This window comes from Ranitomeya imitator, chromosome 5 (genome assembly GCF_032444005.1).
Source record: "Ranitomeya imitator isolate aRanImi1 chromosome 5, aRanImi1.pri, whole genome shotgun sequence".
Classification (NCBI taxonomy): Eukaryota; Metazoa; Chordata; class Amphibia; order Anura; family Dendrobatidae; genus Ranitomeya; species Ranitomeya imitator.
In genome coordinates this window covers 417,801,001-417,824,139 of record NC_091286.1, presented here as the reverse complement: position 1 = coordinate 417,824,139, position 23,139 = coordinate 417,801,001, and the positions used below count along the sequence as shown (strand labels likewise).

Genomic DNA, 23,139 nt, shown 5'->3' with positions numbered 1-23,139 from the left:
CAGCTCCTTCGTAGACATCTGCTAATGAAAATGCTACCCACGCTGGTTAATGACAGTACCAAGATTTTCTGGAATGAAGCCCAAGTGGAGGCCAAGACATAAAGTTTTAAGGACATGTTGTATCCAATAGCTTGGTATGATTTCACAAGATCATTCATTATGTCACCATAGTTTTCTGCTTTATGATTTTTGAAAAAAGAGGAGACATCTTTGAAGGACAGCCAGGCTGTTTTTAGCAATTGATTTAACAGTTCCTAAAAATTGTTCATCATCCATCATCGTTCTTATTTGTGGCCCTATAGAAATTATTTATTTCAGTTTTGCATCACTAACTTTGGGAAATATACATTGGGTTACATTTCAAATGTATAAATGCAGCTGATTTTTTTATCAAGTTGTTTTACAAATTGATTCATCAGTCTTAGTTAAATATGCAGTGGAGGTGAATATACTTTTTCAGAAATCACTAAAGGTACATTTGACACATTTTTTTGTCCATGAACAAGAGATTCATATTAAGGCCATTGTTTTCGAATACAGTGAGACTTCTATCCCTTATTTTACATTCAATCACCCTCAAATCTCCACAGATAATCCAGTTACGGTCTATTTTTCATACTGAATTTTTTCTAACAGAAGTTTCATATTTAATGTGTCTCTTTCATATCAGCAGCATGCACATCAGGTATTGATGAAAGGTTATTACCATTATGCTATAGATCAGCCTTTAAACTAACTTTTTTTAAATCACTCCCTCAGCTTTGATACCTGCATATTCTTCTGTATACACTGAGTAAAAGTTCCATCCTTTTAGCCAGGAACTTAGAAGCTCTGGTTGTTTAGATAAGTCTAAATTACTGGTAAGGTCATTCATATTTCTTCTGATAATTCTGATGAACAATTTGTTTCAAAAGCAGAATTACTTCTTCACATCTCTGTATGTGTGCTTCCTCTTCAATGTGAGCAAGGTCAGAGTAAGAGCTGTCACAACCACAAAATCTGGACACCTGGGTATAGGAGGCTTTATGCTATGTAAGATAGGCTTCACTGCAGATGGCAAATTGGTGTAATTACTTGCATACCGTATTTTGTTCTCAATGTGATTTTTTTTAAAGTTTATCAAGTAGAAATAGCAATTTACTAAATGGGCCTTCGGTTCTCTCCAAACCGTTGGAAAGGCAAATGGCATATGATGGGAATTATTTTTTCCAACCAATAAGAAGCCTAGCATTAGATAAACACCATATATGTGGGGCCTTTTGAGATCACCTACTTTACACCCGAAATAAAGCTCATAACACATTCTTACAAGTAGGGTAAAATTGTGTCTCTTACTTTTGAACATTAGTTCACCACACACATAATAGAAATTGTCTAGACGATTTAAACACTTTCTTGGCATTATTGAAAAACTTATAATAACTAATAGAACTAGTAAAATATGAGAAACAAGCAATACACTTTAGATCAACAGAAGAACAAACACTAGTGCTAAAAATTCCCTTCCATTTCACTACCGGCTTTCTACTTACAAAAGATTAAATATCTAATCATTTCTCAACATGAATGAACCTGCATAATCTCATTCCTCTGATCATATACTGATTAGAACACTAGATAATTTTGTCAAATCCAACAATGGCAAGTCAGAAAAAAAATTAAATACTGCTAAAATGAAAAATAAATTTAAGTGTAAAAATACTGTGCCTGCTGAAAACATTCTAACAACATATTTAAAAGCGGTGAAATTCGACTGAAATCTACTATATACAGTTAGGGCCAGAAATATTTGGACAGTGACACAAGTTTTGTTATTTTAGCTGTTTACAAAAACATGTTCAGAAATACAATTATATATATAATATGGGCTGAAAGTGCACACTCCCAGCTGCAATATGATAGTTTCCACATCCAAATCGGAGAAAGGGTTTAGGAATCATAGCTCTGTAATGCATAGCGTCCTCTTTTTCAAGGGACCAAAAGTAATTGGACAATGGACTCTAAGGGCTGCAATTAACTCTGAAGGCGTCTCCCTCATTAACCTGTAATCAATGAAGTAGTTAAAAGGTCAGGGGTGGATTCCAGGTGTGTGGTTTTGCATTTGGAAGCTGTTGCTGTGAGCAGACAACATGCGGTCAAAGGAACTCTCAATTGAGGTGAAGCAGAACATCCTGAGGCTGAAAAAAAAGAAAAAATCCATCAGAGAGATAGCAGACATGCTTGGAGTAGCAAAATCAACAGTTGGGTACATTCTGAGAAAAAAGGAATTGACTGGTGAGCTTGGGAACTCAAAAAGGCCTGGGCGTCCACGGATGACAACAGTGGTGGATGATCGCCGCATACTTAATTTGGTGAAGAAGAACCCGTTCACAACATCAACTGAAGTCCAGAACACTCTCAGTGAAGTAGGTGTATCTGTCTCTAAGTCAACAGTAAAGAGAAGACTCCATGACAGTAAATACAAAGGGTTCACATCTAGATGCAAACCATTCATCAATACCAAAAATAGACAGGCCAGAGTTAAATTTGCAGAAAAACACCTCAAGAAGCCAGCTCAGTTCTGGAAAAGTATTCTATGGACAGATGAGACAAAGATCAACCTGTACCAGAATGATGGGAAGAAAAAAGTTTGGAGAAGAAAGGGAACGGCACATGATCCAAGGCACACCACATCCTCTGTAAAACATGGTGGAGGCAACATGATGGCATGGGCATGCATGGCTTTCAATGGCACTGGGTCACTTGTGTTTATTGATGACATAAGAGCAGACAAGAGTAGCCGGATGAATTCTGAAGTGTACTGGGATATACTTTCAGCCCAGATTCAGCCAAATGCTGCAAAGTTGATTGGACGGCGCTTCATAGTACAGATGGACAATGACCCCAAGCATACATCCAAAGCTACCCAGGAGTTCATGAGTGCCAAAAAGTGGAACATTCTGCAATGGCCAAGTCAATCTCCAGATCTAAACCCAATTGAGCATGCATTTCACTTGCTGAAATCCAGACTTAAGACGGAAAGACCCACAAACAAGCAAGACCTGAAGGCTGCGGCTGTAAAGGCCTGGCAAAGCATTAAGAAGGAGGAAACCCAGAGCGTTTGGTGATGTCCATGGGTTCCAGACTTAAGGCAGTGATTGCCTCCAAAGGATTTGCAACAAAATATTGAAAATAAAAATATTTTGTTTGGGTTATGTTTATTTGTCCAATTACTTTTGACCTCCTAAAATGTGGAGTGTTTGTAAAGAAATGTGTACAATTCCTACATTTTCTATCAGATATTTTTGTTCAACCCTTCAAATTAAACGTTACAATCTGCACTTGAATTCTGTTGTAGAGGTTTCATTTCAAATCCAATGTGGTGGCATGCAGAGCCCAACTCGTGAAAATTGTGTCACTGTCCAAATATTTCTGGCCCTAACTGTAATTGTCTAAGTGTCACTTCCGTCTTTCTGTCTGTCTGTCACAAGATATTCATTGGTCGCGGCCTCTGTCTGTCATGGAATTCCAAGTCGCTGATTGGTCGCGGCAAAACAGCCACGACCAATCAGCGACCGGCACAGTCCAGCGGCAATATGGCCGCTCCTTCCTCCCCGCAGTCAGTGCCAGATCCGTACTCCCCTCTCGTCAGCCCTCACACAGGGTTAATGCCAGCAATACCGGAGCGTGGTGTAACGCACTCCGGTTACGCAGCTATTAATCCTGTGTGACCAACGTTTTACTATTCATGCTGCGTACGATCTAATGTTAAAAATAATACAAAAAATAAAAAATCATTAAATATTCAACTTCCGACGCCTTTCCCGCTCCTCGTGACGCTCCGGTGACAGCTCCATGCAAGCGGCAGGTTCTAGTGGCAAGGATGGTATGCGAGAAGGACCTGCCATGATGTCACGGTCATGTGACCGCGACAACATCACAGGTCCTGCGAGAAGGACCTTCCATGACATCATGGTCATGTGACCATGACGTCATCACAGGTCCTGTGCTCATACCAATCCTGGGACCGGAAGCTGCCGCGTGCACCGCACACAGGCGACAGTCTTACAAGGGACCCTCAGGACTACAAGGGGCCCTCGGAAGGTGAGTATATGTTTCTTTTTTATTTTTTAACCTGTTACATACGTAGCTTGGCAATATACTACGTGGCTGGGCAATATACTACGTGGCTGGGCAATATACTACATGGGCTGTGCAATGTACTACGTGGACATGCATATTCTAGAATACCCAATGCGTTAGAATCGGGCCACCATCTAGTAGCTAATAAATGTTCTTGTGAAAAAAAATAATGTTGTCCAGTGAATTTACAATATTATTTACAGTTTACTATGTTAGTGAATTGCAATGTATGCGCAAAAATCAGATGCTATACGTTTGGATTATGTTTTTTTTGTGTGCCTACAGACGTGAGTGGGTTTGTCTCATCGAATTTAAACTAGTGTATGCTGCGCTTTTTTTTTACTCTGTAAGTAACAATAGTCTGAGTGCTGTTCATTTTTTTACGGACAACATTTCGACCGAAAATACAGTTTTGTGCTTGAACTCTTACTCTGATTGTTTCCCCGTCTTCCAGACATTTTTGTTTACTATCCCACATAATAATATATATCCCATATTAACAACATGTCACAACATGTCATTGGCCATACGGACCCAGACTACTCTAGTGATGTCACTATTGTTGATGTGTTTTTGCCATGGTCTGCGATTGGCTAGCCCACTATCATAATATGCCCATCAAGTGAGTGTGTAATGCAGCAGTGAAGCTAAACAGTAGTAGTGAGGGAATGGAGGATTATGAAGGAAAACGTATTTATTTTACCATTTTGAGCCATTTAACTTTTTTTTAATTAAATCATTGTAAAAATAAACTTTTTATTTGACTATCCAGTTTAAAAAGTACATATATTTTATTATGTAGAATTTTAAAAGGAATGTCACAAAAATTATGTTAGCTTTCATCAGCAATAAATATATCTTTGAAACAAAAGTCTATATAATTTATTAATCTTTGTTACAGGATGGATGTTTGGAGATCCTCACATTACAACTCTAGATGGGTTATCCTACACGTTCAATGGACTTGGAGATTTTCTTCTCCTCAATGCATCAGACCCACACATTTCTTTAGTTCTACAAGGTCGTACAGTGCAGACTGAACAAGCGAATGCCACCAACTTCCAGGCCTTTGCAGTGCAATACACATCACGCCATGGTAGTGTTAAAGTGAGTATCATAATAATTGTATACTGGAGACAAATGTTAGTTAAAATATCATGTTTTATAATGAGATGGTAAACAGTCAATTATGTCAGCCTACACATTGAGCCCGATTCATCACTGGATTTCGGCTAATTTTTTGGTGTAAGTACTTCTTAATTAGTGGCTTATTCATTTGCATCAAATTCATCAAGGAATTTGTGCAAATTTTGGACTGTGCACAAAATTTATAAATCACTTTCTCCATTTAGATGAACTTGGTGCATAAATCATCAGTGAGCACCACAAGACAAAAAAGAAAAATGACTAAAGACACCACAGATGAATAAATGAGCCCAGTGCATTTTGACCCATTCTTACCTAATTTTTCTAGTCTTTATGAAGTAATGCATGTGCTTATTTAATAGAGATGAGCAGATCAAGCAAATTCAAATTCGCCTTATCGTGTGTCTTTTCCTGGAAAATTTGATTCATAGATAAATTATTCTCCCTGAATTTAATAATCCTCATTATGCCTGGTCTCTCCAGTCCACAGAGCACAACAAAAATATTTGCAAGAAATGTTTAAAATTCACTATAATCACCTCACTTCTGACCTCTCAGGCCCCTCTGCTACTCTCTACCACCGGTCTGGTTCTCATCACATCTTCGCATTTGCAGTGGTGAAATCCCCAGGCTATGTTTGCTAGGATGAAGCTTCTGAGTTTGCTAAGCCTGGAAGGGTTCTGCACATGCACCTACAAAGTTCACCGCATAGGCGCAGATTGGAATATGCGTTGAGGACTAGACTGGAGGCAGTGAGGAGCGGAGGGGCTGGAGAGGTGAATGCAAGTTATTTGTTTTTATTCAACATTTTGATGGTTCCAAAATATTATGGCCAACAGCCCTTGTTTTTTTTAATTCGTGAGGAAGCAAGTCACACAAAAAAATCTTCATTTTGGCGAATGTGGTATTTCTAAAATTAGAATAGAATTCAATTGCACCGTTTTATTTGCTCATCCCTACTCTTTAACTTTTGGCCACACCTTTTATTGTTGGTATCATTCATATTTTACATATCTACATATTATATCCCTAATAATGAGAGAAAAAGCACCATGGAATAGAGAACTTGTGAATAGCATTGCTCTGTTTTGGTCTTTGCCATTATTTTAGAGCATAAGATATATATTTTTTTAATTCCCAGGTGGAGTGGTATCTACATAATTCTAACATTATAAATGCTTTCCTTGATGGTCAGAAAGTATTATTCAGTTATTCACAAGGTAAGTGAATTTTTGTTTTATTAGCATGAAATATGCTAATTCTATGATATTAAAGATTTGTCTTTGTACACACTAGCACCAAAAGTGGAAACAAAAGCAGATTAAATGTATCCTTCCTTCTCCCAACATGTAAGATTAGACAATGTGAACAGTAGATTGGGAAAATGCATAACACCCAGAAAGCAGTGCTTTTTACTTGCTAAGGTCAATGCAGACTTAAAAACTCTCATTTTATTTTAATCTATAAGTAAAATTAATAGGGATTATCTGGAACGTGGCTAATTTTTCACTTTTGAGTTAAGGATTTGTAGGCAGTTAGTAGCTAAGTACCTTGGATTCTTCTCCTCTGATCATCCTCACTTCTACTTTATGGACATTTCCATCTTTGCTAGGCAACATTGTGGTAACTAGGCTAAGTGGCCACTAGTTATTGTGAGTTTGACAGTCTTTCACAAGAACAAGGTCACCAATTTTGAGATTGGGCCTAGTAGATTGTCAGTTTTTCCATGGTTGCAGTGTTGAAAGTATCGTGTGCGTCTCCTGTCCCAGAAGGTGTTTGCAAGACTTTGTACCGATCTCTATTGTCGCCTGTAGAGGTCTTTGACATCAAATTCTCCTGGAGGAGCGTTGAATAGCCCCACTTTCTGGGTAAGGAAAGTGGCTGTCGTGAATCATAAAGTCTCTTTAAGGTCATTCAAAAACAGATCTAAAGGTATGGGGATTATTATAGCAACAAATTTGGCCATGAAAGTTATTAAGCTTTCGTGGGTGAGACTTGCTGTGCATGCTTTTAGAAATGCGGAGTCGACAATTCTCCAAACTACACCAATCATTCTTTCCAAAGATCCTCCCATATGAAAAGAGTGAAATAGGTTAAATATCCATGTGCAACTCTGGTCGCTAAGGAATATCACAATAGTTTTGAGATCCAAAGTTTAAGAAATCCCTAATTCTTTGGCTTCACCAACAAAGTTAGTATCTCTATCTGAATGTATATGTTTGTTGGGACCTTGGATGGCAGCAAATCTTCTGAGAGTATTGAAAAAAGTGGCTAGGTACTCAAAGACCTCAATCGGGAATCGTTCTTCACTTTATAACAGTTTTGGTCCTGAGAGCCATGTTGTGCTTTCTACCCGATTTGCATCAACTGCTTTATTAACTGAAGGCCTTTGTTAGATAATTTATGAAAGTCACAAAGGACAAAAAGACAGAGCCACAATGGATGGTGAAAAAATAAAAGCTTACATTTATTCTGCCTCCTGTTGCCATTCTGGTGCTGTCTTTTTGTCCTTTGTGGTTTTGGTACGTTGTCCGGGATGGACTCCCTGGTTTTGGACGTGCGCCCCTGTGTCCATTGAGACCTTCAATTTATAAAGAAAAGGGTGCGGTTTTGACTCTTTTTTTTGTCTTGACTCTGATAATTTATGAAAGTCATCATTTTTTTAAATATGGCTCTTTCTATTTGCTGAACTGTAGCACTCATCCAGCCTATCCCAGATCATTTTGAGGCCAGTCTCAGTCTGGTTTATATTGACTCCTCTGATCCTTACTGAATCTCTGCCTTACTCTTCTCCCAGATATTTGACTAAGAGGTCTATTTAATCTCTGTGTGAAAGTGTTATGTCCTGGCCCTGTAGCCTTCGGCACGGTCGTTAAATTTTAAGAGACCTTGGGTGACTAGTAGGGTTGAGCGACTTTTACTTTTTTAGGGTCGAGTCGGGTTTCGCAAAACTCGACTATCTCAAAAGTCGAGTCGAGTGAAATCGGTCGATAATGGCGAAAAGTCGGGGATCGACCGAAACACGAAACCCAATGCAAAGTCAATGGGATTTTTTTTTTCTCTTTCTCTCTCTCTCTCTCTCCCCTCCGTCCCTGAACAGAAAAGCTGGTGTTACACATTGCAAATCGCTACAGCGCACAAGCGACAAGATGACGATAGGCGTCCATGCCCCTAACACCTATGTCATCACTCTGCCCACGCTCCTTCATTGGCTGAAAAAATGGCGCCAAGCGCGTCATATGACACGCGACTTTGACGTGAAAGTCGCGTACCGCATGGCCGACCCCACACAGGCATCGGGTCGGGTTTCATGAAACCCGACTTTGCCAAAAGTCGGCGACTTTTGAAAATGAACGATCCATTTCGCTCAACCCTAGTGACTGGTTCACGTTGTGTAAAGAGCTTAGCAAAAATTAACAGCACAGTATTCTGGTGGTGGATCACCCTGGTAATGATGTGAGCTGCGTTCATACAGGTTAGTCTCCTCCCAATGGCACTAACCAGTGTTGTATTGCTTTGGTGTGACAAAAGATATGCCAGCAAGATGATTTTCTTTGGTTACCTGGAGAGCGGTACTGTTATAGTTAGCAAAGATGTCTTGTGTTGCTTTCACATTTATAGCTGTTCTGGGTTTGCACCCCATGTTGAATACTGTTTGTCTCAACAGATATATCATGGTCTCATTTTTATACTGGCTCAGGATTTCAGTTTGAATAATTGAGCTCATTAAATTACTGTGATGTGTGTTGTAATGAATCCTGCAGGTCAAGCCTTAAGTGTGGCATACTGCTTTGCCTTTGCAATTTGGAATGCTGTGGAACTTCTAGGGACCCTGCTTCAGCTACAGCGGCTGCAGCCTCCTTTTCTGTTGCTAGTCTTTCTAAGGCAGCATCCAGGTATACCCTCTCAATTTGGGACCTCTTCTCTGTCAGCTCTCTCTATCTGCACTCTTGTTTCTTATTCCACTAGTGTTGCTTCCAGGTGTGTTTTCTTGAAGTTCAGTTTTATTTCCTCGTTAGCAAAGTTTACTCTCATTTTGGCAACGTCAGCTTGTAGACTGTAGTACTGCTGATGGACAATGCCTTTGAGGAGATACAAGCTACAGATCTCGTTCTTTATAAAGATTTTTAGTACATAGTGCCTTTATGAGAATGCTTGATTATGCAGAGATTGCTCTAGTTGTAGAAAGTGGCTGTAAAGTCTGTGTCCTGAATCTCACTGGCTGGGGAGCTGCTGTTTCACTGTTCTATCCTTGCTACACGTTACACTGAGGTGTGTGTGTAGTCTGACAAGCAGTTAAACTGATCTACTGTAATGCAATAAGAAGACTGTTTACTGAAGTCTATGCAGTTTATCAAATGTTAGTAAATGTATTCCTTGAAGCTAGGAGCAATAAAATAGCAAGGAATCACTATATGTAAACAGGTAGCACAGAATTACATTTAAGAAATGGCTGAACAGTTTATAAACAACCTGTGGTAAACCAGTTTGATATCCAGTTTAAAAAATGCAACTGACTAATTCTGGGATGAGGATCTCGGGTATCTGGTGGCTATAAACGGGTGCAACACAGTCCTTCTTACCATCAATGCTATCACAAAGGGGTTAAAATGCTGGATGTCCTCTGTATGCCAGTCTGTGAGGAAATGAACTTCTTGTTCTCACAATGCACCATTACAGAGCAAGGAGATGGAAAGAGCAGAGGGACAAAAATTTAGTGCTGATAAACAAATTCAACCACTAGAAGAAGCTTGTATACTGCAAACAAACTCAACAATGCAACTCAAAGGGGTGTTGCTATCTTCAAGATCCTATCCCAATTTATAGCAGGTGTAATAATAGTAATATTAGTAAATGCCTCCAATTAGAATTGTAGTACAGTTTTTCTGATTCGCTGTGTATATTTCCTCATGTGCAGGCATTGCAGGACCTTAGGTATCCATGGTTACAACCACTAGCAACTAGCTAGCTGTCACGATATCAGTGGTCATAGCCATGGATACTCAAGGTCCTGCAATGTCTGCACATGAGAAAAGAGACATAGCTAATCAGAAAAAGCATATTATATTTCTAATTGGAGGTGTTTGCTAATATTACTATTATTATTACACCTGCTACATATTGGGATAGGATCTTGGAGATGGGAATACCCCTTTAATGCTGAAGGCATAACAACCTGCCTTTTCTGCTGGCGGACACTCTTGCTGGCGATTCTGCTGTTACATGTGACCTCATGGCAACAGAGCAGCTCTTCCGGACTGCTATGTCAAAGGGGGTATCACAGCCTATGGCATGCCGATTGACAGTTAACTCCCCGAAGTTAGTCAGCGGGCAGTCGGCTGTGCAGTCAGAGCAAATGAAAAAAATTGTTTAGCGGTCAGAAAACCCCTTTGAAGTTTCTCTATCCTAGATAGACAATAGGCCATAAATGTTATAGGTGAGAATCTATCTCTGTGACTGATCCCTGTGCCACCGAGTGAGGCAGCCACATACAAAGATAACATGGAAGTGTTTGGGTCTCACTAGTTATGAGCAGAGAGTAGCGGAGATTAATAACCCCGTTTAAGTTTAACTTGAGCATTTACTGTACATTTTAAGATCCAAAATGAAAGTATATTTATCAATAATTAATGTATCTACAATAAAAAACATTCACATTTTTTATTTGAATATAACATTTTAATAGTTTGTTACAATGTTTATAATGCAACCCATGTTTTATCTTAATAATTCAAACTACAATGGAACACGCTTTCTAAAAAAATAGAATAAGCTTTTCTAAAAATATAAATTTCCACCAAACACAAAAATATCTCCATCTCTATGAACCTTTTTCTAAGAGTTGTTTTCATACAGAAAAATGTTATGTTTTTAATAGGGAAACAAGTATAATAAATAAAATACATGTTTACAGATCAGGAAACAATCACTTGTAATACATTTAATCAAAGTTATGATTTCTCTTCATTTCTAGACATGGAAGAAGATATTAATGACACCAATTCAGCAGTCTTCTTAAAAAGCAATAATTCTATGATCACTGCAACCTTTGAAGGTTCCCTGTCTGTACAAGTGTCGGCCCAGTCTAATATGCTGACTGCCGTATCCAGTCTTCCAAGTAGCTTCCTGAATAATACCAAAGGATTGCTGGGTAAGTGCTAGTCATTTAGTTCTACATGTGGTTAATCTTTTAAATCATTATTTTTAATACGTTTTGGTCTTTTTAACATCTGTATATGTCACAACATTTTATTTGTGCAGACGCCCATCTGTACTTTTTACCTGGTCTTGGTCCAGACATTACTTTTACCCTATATGAGTAATGCTGCCTCTATATATTTACACTATATGCACAATTATTAGGTAGTTTGTATTTTTCATAATTCATTGTATTATTCAACAACTATAGTGATGTTGGTCAATCTTAAAGTTTAATAAACCTGAAATTTGAATATTCAAGAAAGTGAGGATTTGTCTTTCTTTGGAGAATATCTATGACTGAGCAGAATTATAATACAACAAAATGAAAAACTAACTTTCCCATCTCAATTGTTTATAATCATTTGTAATCATCCATTCTGCTGCCTCACCATCGCCAGAGCCGCCGTCTCGCCATCGCCAGAGCCGCCGCCTCACCATCACCTCGCCCCTACCTTTTGCCTCTTCCGCACTATCCCATAGAATGTAAGTCCGCAAGGACAGGGTCCTCTCCCCTCTGTACCAGTCTGTCACTGTAAACTTGTTTACTGTAAACGATATCTATAACTCTGTATGTAACCCCTTTCTCATGTACAGCACCACGGAATTAATGGTGCTATATAAATAAATAATAATAATAATAATCATTTTTTAAAGCAAGAATTACATCCAAACTACTAAAATGGACAAAAATAAATTTCTTCTTTTTACTAACAGTAATAAGCCTTCCATCCATGGAATCTGTCAGTATCTTTATCTGCTGACAATCAACTTTTTTAGGCAGCGCCAACCACAGCCACCCAGTCATAGAGAGGTGTACTGTTTTCCTTAACTGCAAATCTCCCATGTAAGAAGGACCCACAAGTTCTTAATAGGGTTTAGGTGAGGAAGGGGCCATGTAATTATTCTTTCATCTTTAAGGCCTTTGTTTGCTATCCAGTCAGTGGAGTACTATGATGCATTCGATGGAGCATTGTCCTGTGGAGAATTCATGGTTTTCTTGAAAGAAGCAAACTTTTAATCCTGTACCATTCTTTGATGAAAGTGTCTTCTAAAAACTGGAAGTAGGTTTGCAAGTTGATTTTGGGCCCACCTTCAACCCACAAAAGTCCAACTAGATCATCTTAAATAATAGCAGTCTATAGCAGTACACTACTTCCATCATGCTGGCGTCTGAGTCGAAGTGGAGGTCTGTGCTCGTTACCTATCCAGCCAGGGATCCACATCCATCCATATGATACCATCATGTCATCAGTAAAACCTTTGAAAAATCTGTCTTCAGATATTTCTTGGCTTAGTCTTGACATTTCAAATTATGTGTCTTGTTTAGTAGTGGTCATGTCTCAGCCTTCTTACCTTTTCCTTTTCGCTGAGCACTGAACTCCTTGTACTTCTTTACACTCCAGGGAGTTGCAGGTCTAGAATATGACAGTACTGGAGGATAATGGATTCTTGGTCACTTCATGTTTGATTTCTTGCCATGTCTTTTTGCTCAACACATTTTTTGTGACACTGTTAACTATTTACACAGGGGAAAGTTGTAATGAACAAGTTTGCACTCCATATTATAAAATATACAACGATTATTATGGTATAAAGTAAAAAAAAAAATCTTAAATTGTATTAAACCACAAACAGAAAGAACACTTAAAACATGTGTGAATAAGAATCTAGAAAAGTTGGATGTGATAAACCAAACAAATATTACCCCTTTCTCAGGCATTGCTGATGTGGCAGTAATGTTTCCCTGGCTAAACCATAAAAAATTAAGAAATGCTGTAAATACAGCAGACCATATATATATATATATATATATATATATATATATATATATATATATATATATGTATATATATAGCCCATTCTCCAGACCTAAACCCCATCGAAAATCTCTGGAATCGAGAGGATGATGGAGGGTTACATGCCAAGAAGAGCTGTTTAAATTTTTGTGCCAAGAAGCAGTGTGAAAGACTGGTGGAAAGCATGCCAAGATGCATGAAAGCTGTTTTTAAAAATCATTGTTATTCCACAAAATATTGATTCCTGACTCCTGAGTTAAAACATTAGTATTGTTGTTTGTAAGTGATTAGTGAGCAATGTATATTTTTTTGTTATTTTGACCATTTCTCATTTTCAGAAAAAAACAAAATGTATTGCTTGGAAATTAGACGACATGTTGTCAGAAGTTTGTAGACTAAAAGAACAATTTACATTTTACTCAAAAATATACCTATAATGAGAAAAATCAGACAAACTGAACATTTTGCAGTGGTCTTTAATTTTTGCCAGAGCTGTGTATATAAAGGAAATGTGTCAGCTTTTACTTTAGGCCTTTTAGAGTTCATTTCATCTCCTACTTGCTTAACTGTTCACATTCTATGACTAAGGGCTTTGGCCAGAAACATACGTCAGAATGGGCAATGTTTTTTAATTGTCTGGACAATTTTTTTTTAACCATGTGAAATAAAGTTACATATTTTTTATCCATATGACTATGTGGATCCTTTTCTTAACAGTAATTTTGACCAGGAGTGCCAAACGTTTACATGCCACTGTATGTAGGCTCCACATCAGACAAATCAATAAGGACAATATAATGTATCTGCATTAAAATTGATTGGGAGATGTAAATAATACAATCACACTAAATAATAAAAAATAAGATAACAGATTGATTAATTAATTAAAAAATAAATACTAGGGACGATGAAGGTGCCTGATGCTACAGATCCCCATTTGTATCGCTGTTACCTAGTTAGATATTAGCAAGAAGCTTGGGGATCTGTAACTTCAGGCGTCCTGATTAATAGCCCAGTAATAAAAAATAACAGCACATGCAGAAAAAAATTATTTATTTAAAAAAACACTACAGGGCAATCGAGAAGAGCCGGGTCAAGCATCTCGGGTAATTTGCCAATTCTAGGGTGGCTGTGGGCTGACTGCTTTACCTTGGCTGGCTGTGAAAAATAGGAGGGACCTCATGTCATTTGTTTTAAAGTATTTATTTAATAGGTTTACTAAGGCTAAACACCCTTTAGTGCCACATGAAAGGCACTAAAGGGTGCTAATTTAGTGTATGTAGGGGGCTTCTGACATTACATATCTACAGGACACGCATCTATTCTATCTATCTATCTATCTATCTATCTATCTATCTATCTACCTTGTGGGAATAAAAGGACTAGAAATAGGAAAAACCCAATGTGGCTAAACAAAGAAGTAAGACAGGCAATTAACAGTAAAAAGAAAGCATTTGCACTACTAAAGCAGGATGGCACCATTGAAGCTCTAAAAAACTATAGGGAGAAAAATACTTTATCTAAAAAACTAATTAAAGCTGCCAAAAAGGAAACAGAGAAGCACATTGCTAAGGAGAGTAAAACTAATCCCAAACTGTTCTTCAACTATATCAATAGTAAAAGAATAAAAACTGAAAATGTAGGCCCCTTAAAAAATAGTGAGGAAAGAATGGTTGTAGATGACGAGGAAAAAGCTAACATATTAAACACCTTCTTCTCCATGGTATTCACGGTGGAAAATGAAATGCTAGGTGAAATCCCAAGAAACAATGAAAACCCTATATTAAGGGTCACCAATCTAACCCAAGAAGAGGTGCGAAACCGGCTAAATAAGATTAAAATAGATAAATCTCCGGGTCCGGATGGCATACACCCACGAGTACTAAGAGAACTAAGTAATGTAATAGATAAACCATTATTTCTTATTTTTAGGGACTCTATAGCGACAGGGTCTGTTCCGCAGGATTGGCGCATAGCAAATGTTGTGCCAATATTCAAAAAGGGCTCTAAAAGTGAACCTGGAAATTATAGGCCAGTAAGTCTAACCTCTATTGTTGGTAAAATATTTGAAGGGTTTCTGAGGGATGTTATTCTGGATTATCTCAATGAGAATAACTGTTTAACTCCATATCAGCATGGGTTTATGAGAAATCGCTCCTGTCAAACCAATCTAATCAGTTTTTATGAAGAGGTAAGCTATAGGCTGGACCACGGTGAGTCATTGGATGTGGTATATCTCGATTTTTCCAAAGCGTTTGATACCGTGCCGCACAAGAGGTTGGTACACAAAATGAGAATGCTTGGTCTGGGGGAAAATGTGTGTAAATGGGTTAGTAACTGGCTTAGTGATAGAAAGCAGAGGGTGGTTATAAATGGTATAGTCTCTAACTGGGTCGCTGTGACCAGTGGGGTACCGCAGGGGTCAGTATTGGGACCTGTTCTCTTCAACATATTCATTAATGATCTGGTAGAAGGTTTACACAGTAAAATATTGATATTTGCAGATGATACAAAACTATGTAAAGCAGTTAATACAAGAGAAGATAGTATTCTGCAACAGATGGATCTGGATAAGTTGGAAACTTGGCCTGAAAGGTGGCAGATGAGGTTTAACAATGATAAATGTAAGGTTATACACATGGGAAGAAGGAATCAATATCACCATTACACACTGAATGGGAAACCACTGGGTAAATCTGACAGGGAGAAGGACTTGGGGATCCTAGTTAATGATAAACTTACCTGGAGCAGCCAGTGCCAGGCAGCAGCTGCCAAGGCAAACAGGATCATGGGGTGCATTAAAAGAGGTCTGGATACACATGATGAGAGCATTATACTGCCTCTGTACAAATCCCTAGTTAGATCGCACATGGAGTACTGTGTCAAGTTTTGGGCACCGGTGCTCAGGAAGGATATAATGGAACTAGAGAGAGTACAAAGGAGGGCAACAAAATTAATAAAGGGGATGGGAGAACTACAATACCCAGATAGATTAGCGAAATTAGGATTATTTAGTCTAGAAAAAAGACGACTGAGGGGCGATCTAATAACCATGTATAAGTATATAAGGGGACAATACAAATATCTCGCTGAGGATCTGTTTATACCAAGGAAGGTGACGGGCACAAGGGGGCATTCTTTGCGTCTGGAGGAGAGAAGGTTTTTCCACCAACATAGAAGAGGATTCTTTACTGTTAGGGCAGTGAGAATCTGGAATTGCTTGCCTGAGGAGGTGGTGATGGCGAACTCAGTCGAGGGGTTCAAGAGAGGCCTGGATGTCTTCCTGGAGCAGAACAATATTGTATCATACAATTATTAGGTTCTGTAGAAGGACGTAGATCTGGGGATTTATTATGATGGAATATAGGCTGAACTGGATGGACAAATGTCTTTTTTCGGCCTTACTTACTATGTTACTATGTTACTATGTTACTATCTATCTATCTATCTATCTATCTATCTATCTACTCTATCTATCTCTATCTTTTCTATCTGTTTATTCTTTTTATCTGTCCTATCTTTTTATTCGATCTATATCTGTATATAAAATTGCGTTATTATTTAAAAAACTAGCTTTAAATTACATATAGAAATACAGATTTTAAAGGTGATCTTAGAAATGCATTGCATAAGGATTGCATAGGTACTGTATGTCATACGAATATCATACAGATGCTTGTTGAGAAAAATCGCATTGTACTCTCATGACACTAGCATGACATTCATCCTACTTTTCTGGATCAACATTGGACTTTTTTTTATATGCCAGTGTGACCCCAGCCTAATAATTATTCACACCATAATAAATAGTGTTGATAGTCTTAGTCCTCACCATCCTTCATTGCACAGATACGCATCACTCGATCTGCTTCATATAATAATAAACTGTATATGTTGGTGCTTGAAGTCCCATCTTTTATCACTGTTTTTTTTTTTAAATGATTGGTGGCATAAGTCTAGACAGTAATTCTAAAGTATCTCTTTGTAGGGACCTGGAATAATGACCAGAGTGATGATTTCTTTTTCAATAATGGCACAAAGCTTCCCATCAACAGCTCAGAAGAAGAGATATTCTACTATGGAATGGAGTGTAAGTAATTGATTAGACCTAGATCATTGCGCAGATGTCCATTGTAGGATTATAATAATAATACTAATTTTTATTTATATAGCGCCAACATATTCCACAGCACTTTACAATTAAGCGGGGACATGTACAGACAATAAATTCAGTATAAGTTAAGACAATTTAAACAGTGACATTAGGGGTGAGGTCCCTGCTCGCAAGCTTACAATCTACAAGGAAATGGGGGGACACAATAGGTGAAAAGTGATTGTTATTTCAGGTCTGGCAATTATAATAAATAGGGATTTTCATATAAAGCTGCATGATCCGGTCATCAGCCCGTGTGTTTAAGTGCAATAGTCAAGTATCAAGTGCAGTTATCATGTGCATGATGGGTGAGGATTACCCGGTAATGTCTGATAGAGGAACATACAATAGAATTAGCCTTATATCCCAGCACATGGAAACTGTGTATGTCATCTTTAGCCAACCTGCTCCTTTGTAACTGAACAAACAACAGAATTGTACAGAGGTTATCATGAAACTTTGTGTAGAACTTTCAGTTAGAGCTACAAATGAGGAGAGGTGAGGGAGAGTACAGCCCTTTCTCCGCTGTGTCTGCTAATCACCCACAGTTCCGCCTCCTCCTAAAATGTTACAGGCAGCTGAGCAGTCGGGATGGGGGGACAAAAACAGTGATTGGTTGACAGTACTGTAAGTCTACCATGTGTACAACCCTTCTTCTGGCTGCTGATATCCAACTTTAGAATTTCACTGCTGTTACTGGATACATAATGAGAGCAAGGATATGTCACGTGTCTGTCTAATGTGTATATATGGCTGTATGATGTGTATATGTGCAAGTGATGGATATAGAGTCATTGCTAGGGTTGAGCGAAACGGGTCGAACATTTTCAAAAGTCGCCGACTTTTGGCTAAGTCGGGGTTTCATGAAACCCGATCCGACCCCTGTGCGGGGTCGGCCATGCGGTACGCGACTTTCGCGCCAAAGTCGCGTTTCAATGACGCGAAAAGCGCCATTTCTCAGCCAATGAAGGTAAACGCAGAGTGTGGGCAGCGTGATGACATAGGTCCTGGTCCCCACCATCTTAGAGAAGGGCATTGCAGTGATTGGCTTGCTGTCTGCGACGTCACAGGGGCTATAAAGAGGCGTTCCCGCCGACCGCCATCTTACTGCTGCTGATCTGAGCTTAGGGAGAGGTTGCTGCCGCTTTGTCAGAAGCAGGGATAGCGTTAGGCAGGGTCCATTAACCACAAAACCGCTTGTGCTGCAGCGATTTGCACTGTCCAACACCACCCTCGGTGTGCAGGGACAGTGGAAGTTTTTTTTTTTTTTTTTTTCCCCTCAGCGCTGTAGCTCATTGGGCTGCCCTAGAAGGCTCCCTGATAGCTGCATTGCTGTGTGTACGCCGCTGTGCAAACCAACTGCTTTTTTCAAAGCACAAATCCTCTTGTTCCTTCCTTTCTGCACAGCTATCTTTTTTGTTTGTCCACACTTTTTATTTCATTTGTGCATCAGTCCACTCCTTATTGCTGCCTGCCATACCTGGCTGAGATTACTGCAGGCAGGGAGATAGTAGCTGCCTGCCATACCTGGCTGAGATTACTGCAGGCAGGGAGATAGTAATTGTAGGACATTCCCTGTTTTTTTTTTTTTTTTTTTTTTGGTGGGAGATTAAGATTGGCAATTTGGCATTTCTGCTAGAGTGCCATCCCTGTGTGTGCCATCTCTCTCACATAGTGGGCCATAGAAAGCCTTTTCATTTTTCTGTATTTTTTTTTGTGGGGTGTATAAATTCTCCCTGATAAAAATACAGTGGGAGATTAATATTGGCCTTTGGGCTTGTGTGCCAGTCCTGAGTGTGCCATCTCTCTCACAAATAGTGGGCCATAGAAAGCCTATTTTTTTTTTTTTTGGGTTTTATAAATTCTCCCTGAAAAAAAGGGAGATTAATATTGGCCTCTGGGCTTGTGTGCCAGTCCTGAGCGTGCCATCTGTGCCAGCCCTGAGCGTGCCATCTCTCTCACAAATAGTGGGCCATAGAAAGCCTATTTAATTTTTTTTTTGGTTTTATAAATTCTCCCTGAAAAAAAGGGAGATTAATATTGGCCTCTGGGCTTGTGTGCCAGTTGTGAGCGTGCCATCTGTGCCAGTCCTGAGCGTGCCATCTCTCTCACAAATAGTGGGCCATAGAAAGCCTATTTAATTTTTTTTTTTGTTTTATAAATTTTCCCTGAAAAAAGGGAGATTAATATTGGCCTCTGGGCTTGTGTGCCAGTTGTGAGCGTGCCATCTGTGCCAGTCCTGAGCGTGCCATCTCTCTCACAAATAGTGGGCCATAGAAAGCCTATTTAATTTTTTTTTTGGTTTTATAAATTTTCCCTGAAAAAAGGGAGATTAATATTGGCCTCTGGGCTTGTGTGCCAGTTGTGAGCGTGCCATCTGTGCCAGTCCTGAGCGTGCCATCTCTCTCACAAATAGTGGGCCATAGAAAGCCTATTTAAATATTTTTTTGGTTTTATAAATTCTCCCAGAAAAAAAGGGAGATTAATATTGGCCTCTGGGCTTCTGTGCCAGTCCTGAGCGTGCCATCTGTGCCAGTCCTGAGCGTCCCATCTCTCTCACAAATAGTGGGCCATAGAAAGCCAATTTTTTTTTTTGGGGGGGTTTTAGAAATTCTCCCTGGAAAAAAAAAGGGAGATTAATATTGCCCTTTGGGCTTGTGTGCCAGTACTAAGCGTTCCATCTCTCTCTCTCTCTCAGTCAGTGGGCCATAGAACGCCTATTTTTGGTTTTATTTGTTTTCTAAATTCTCCCTGAAAAAATCATTTTATTTTATTTGGTTTCTAAATTCTTCCTGATAAAATCATATTTTTTTTATTATTTTTTTTTCTAAAGTCTCCCTGAAAAAAAAAAAAAAAAAAAAAAAAACAGTGGGAGATTAATATTGGCCTTTCTGCTTGTGTGCCAGTCTTGACTCCTGGGTGCGTCATCTCTCAGTCAGTGGGCCATAGAACGCCTATTTTTGGTTTTATTTGTTTTATAAATTCTCCCTGAAAAAATCATTTTATTTTATTTGGTTTCTAAATTCTTCCTGATAAAATCATATTTTTTTTATTATTTTTTTTTCTAAAGTCTCCCTGAAAAAAAAAAAAAAAAAAAAAAAAACAGTGGGAGATTAATATTGGCCTTTCTGCTTGTGTGCCAGTCTTGACTCCTGGGTGCGTCATCTCTCAGTCAGTGGGCCATAGAACGCCTATTTTTGGTTTTATTTGTTTTATAAATTCTCCCTGAAAAAATCATTTTATTTTATTTGGTTTCTAAATTCTTCCTGATAAAATCATATTTTTTTTATTATTTTTTTTTCTAAAGTCTCCCTGAAAAAAAAAAAAAAAAAAAACCAAAAAAAACAGTGGGAGATTAATATTGGCCTTTCTGCTTGTGTGCCAGTCTTGACTCCTGGGTGTGCCATCTCTCTCTCTCTCTCTCTCTCTCTCTCCAATTGTGGTCCATAGAAAGCCTATATTTTTTTTCCTTGATTTGGGTTCCAAAATCTACCAGAGAAAATAACTCCATCAATCATTGGTAGAAAAATATTGGCCTCTGGGCTTGTGTGCCACTCCTGATTCCTGTGTGCGTCATCTCTCAGTCAGTGGGCCATAGAACGCCTATTTTTGTTTTTATTTGTTTTATAAATTCTCCCTGAAAAAATCATTTTATTTTATTTGGTTTCTAAATTCTTCCTGATAAAATCATATTTTTTTATTATTTTTTTTTCTAAAGTCTCCCTGAAGAAAAAAAAAAAAAAAAAAAAAAAAACAGTGGGAGATTAATATTGGCCTTTCTGCTTGTGTGCCAGTCTTGACTCCTGGGTGTGCCATCTCTCTCTCTCTCTCTCTCTCTCTCTCTCTCTCCAATTGTGGTCCGTAGAAAGCCTATATTTTTTTTTCTTGATTTGGGTTCCAAAATCTACCAGAGAAAATAACTCCATCAATCATTGGTAGAAAAATATTGGCCTCTGGGCTTGTGTGCCACTCCTGATTCCTGTGTGCGTCATCTCTCAGTCAGTGGGCCATAGAACGCCTATTTTTGTTTTTATTTGTTTTATAAATTCTCCCTGAAAAAATCATTTTATTTTATTTGGTTTCTAAATTCTTCCTGATAAAATCATATTTTTTTTATTATTTTTTTTTCTAAAGTCTCCCTGAAAAAAAAAAAAAAAAAACAACCAAAAAAAACAGTGGGAGATTAATATTGGCCTTTCTGCTTGTGTGCCAGTCTTGACTCCTGGGTGTGCCATCTCTCTCTCTCTCTCTCTCTCTCTCTCTCCAATTGTGGTCCATAGAAAGCCTATATTTTTTTCCCTTGATTTGGGTTCCAAAATCTACCAGAGAAAATAACTCCATCAATCATTGGTAGAAAAATATTGGCCTCTGGGCTTGTGTGCCACTCCTGATTCCTGTGTGCGTCATCTCTCACTCAGTGGCCCATAGAAAGCATATAGTTTGTTACATTTGTTTTCTAAATTCTCCCTGCAAAAATCAATTTTTTTTTTTGGGGGGGGTTTCTAAAGTGTTCCTGAAAAAAATAAAAATAAAAAAAAAATAATAGTGTGACATTAATATTAACATTTGTGCTTCAGTGACAGTCCTGCGTGTGGGGCATCTCTCTAAATTGCAGCCACCAAAAAAAGAGTGTGTAACATTGGGCCTGATTTTCGCTGTGGTCTCACCAACCTGTAAAGGGGTAGCTAAATCATACTGAAGTTATAGCTCACCGTGTAAGTTGTGTGACTGCAACAAATAACGTTAGTTTGGTTACGTTTTTAAAACAATGAGGAAGTCTAGTGGAAGAGGTCGTGGCCGGGGGCGTTCATTGTCAGCTGGTAATGAGGGTAGTGGTAGTGGTGGAGCATCAGGTGGTCGTGGGGAAAAAAATATTGCACCTAAGTCTGGAGCTGTGGAGCCAGGTTCGTCGTCCGGCTACACAAGGCCTCGAACGCTCCCTTTTCTGGGATTAGGAAAACCGCTTTTAAAGCCGGAGCAGCAAGAGCAAGTTTTGGCTTATCTTGCTGACTCAGCCTCTAGCTCTTTTGCCTCCTCTCGTGAAACTGGTAAAAGTAAAAGCAGCGCGTCGTTAGTGGATGTTCACGGTCAGGGACAAGTCACTTCCTTGTCCTCTTCAGCAAAAACAACAACAGAGAAGAATGCAGCAGGCGACACAACGGGTTACTCCATGGAGCTCTTTACACATACCGTCCCTGGCTTAGAAAGTGAAGCAGTTAACAGTCCATGCCCATTACAAATTGAATCTGACATGGAGTGCACTGACGCACAGCCACAGCCAGACTACTATGCTGGTCCTTTGACTCAGACCACAACATTGCCCTCGCAGGGTGCTGATCAAGAATCAGACCCTGATGAGACTATGTTGCCCCATCACGAACGCTATACCACCGAACGACACGGTGACACAGACGAAGTTGCGCAGGAGGTACAAGAAGAGTTATTAGATGACCCAGTTCTTGACCCCGATTGGCAGCCATTGGGGGAACAGGGTGCAGGCGGCAGCAGTTCTGAAGCAGAGGAGGAGGAGGGGCCGCAGCAGGCATCAACATCGCCACAGGTTCCATCTGCCGGGCCCGTATCTTGCCCAAAACGCGTGGCAAAGCCAAAACCTGGTGGAGGACAGCGTGGCCATCCGGTTAAAGCTCAGTCTGCAATGCCTGAAAAGGTATCCGATGCTAGAAAGAGTGCAGTCTGGCATTTTTTTAAACAACATCCAAT

The 23,139-nt window shown here is 39.0% G+C and overlaps 1 protein-coding gene across 1 annotated transcript in view; it reads left to right on the top strand.

Moving 5' to 3' along the window:
* The window catches only part of LOC138638067 (mucin-4-like), a 497,598-nt gene that overhangs the window by 159,470 nt on the left and 314,989 nt on the right, over positions 1–23,139 (top strand). Inside the window, exons 41-44 of the mRNA XM_069727050.1 lie at positions 5,024–5,229; positions 6,410–6,488; positions 11,243–11,419; positions 17,254–17,355. Of these exons, the coding sequence (XP_069583151.1) occupies positions 5,024–5,229; positions 6,410–6,488; positions 11,243–11,419; positions 17,254–17,355 (564 nt within the window). The remainder of the gene's footprint in view (positions 1–5,023; positions 5,230–6,409; positions 6,489–11,242; positions 11,420–17,253; positions 17,356–23,139) is intronic.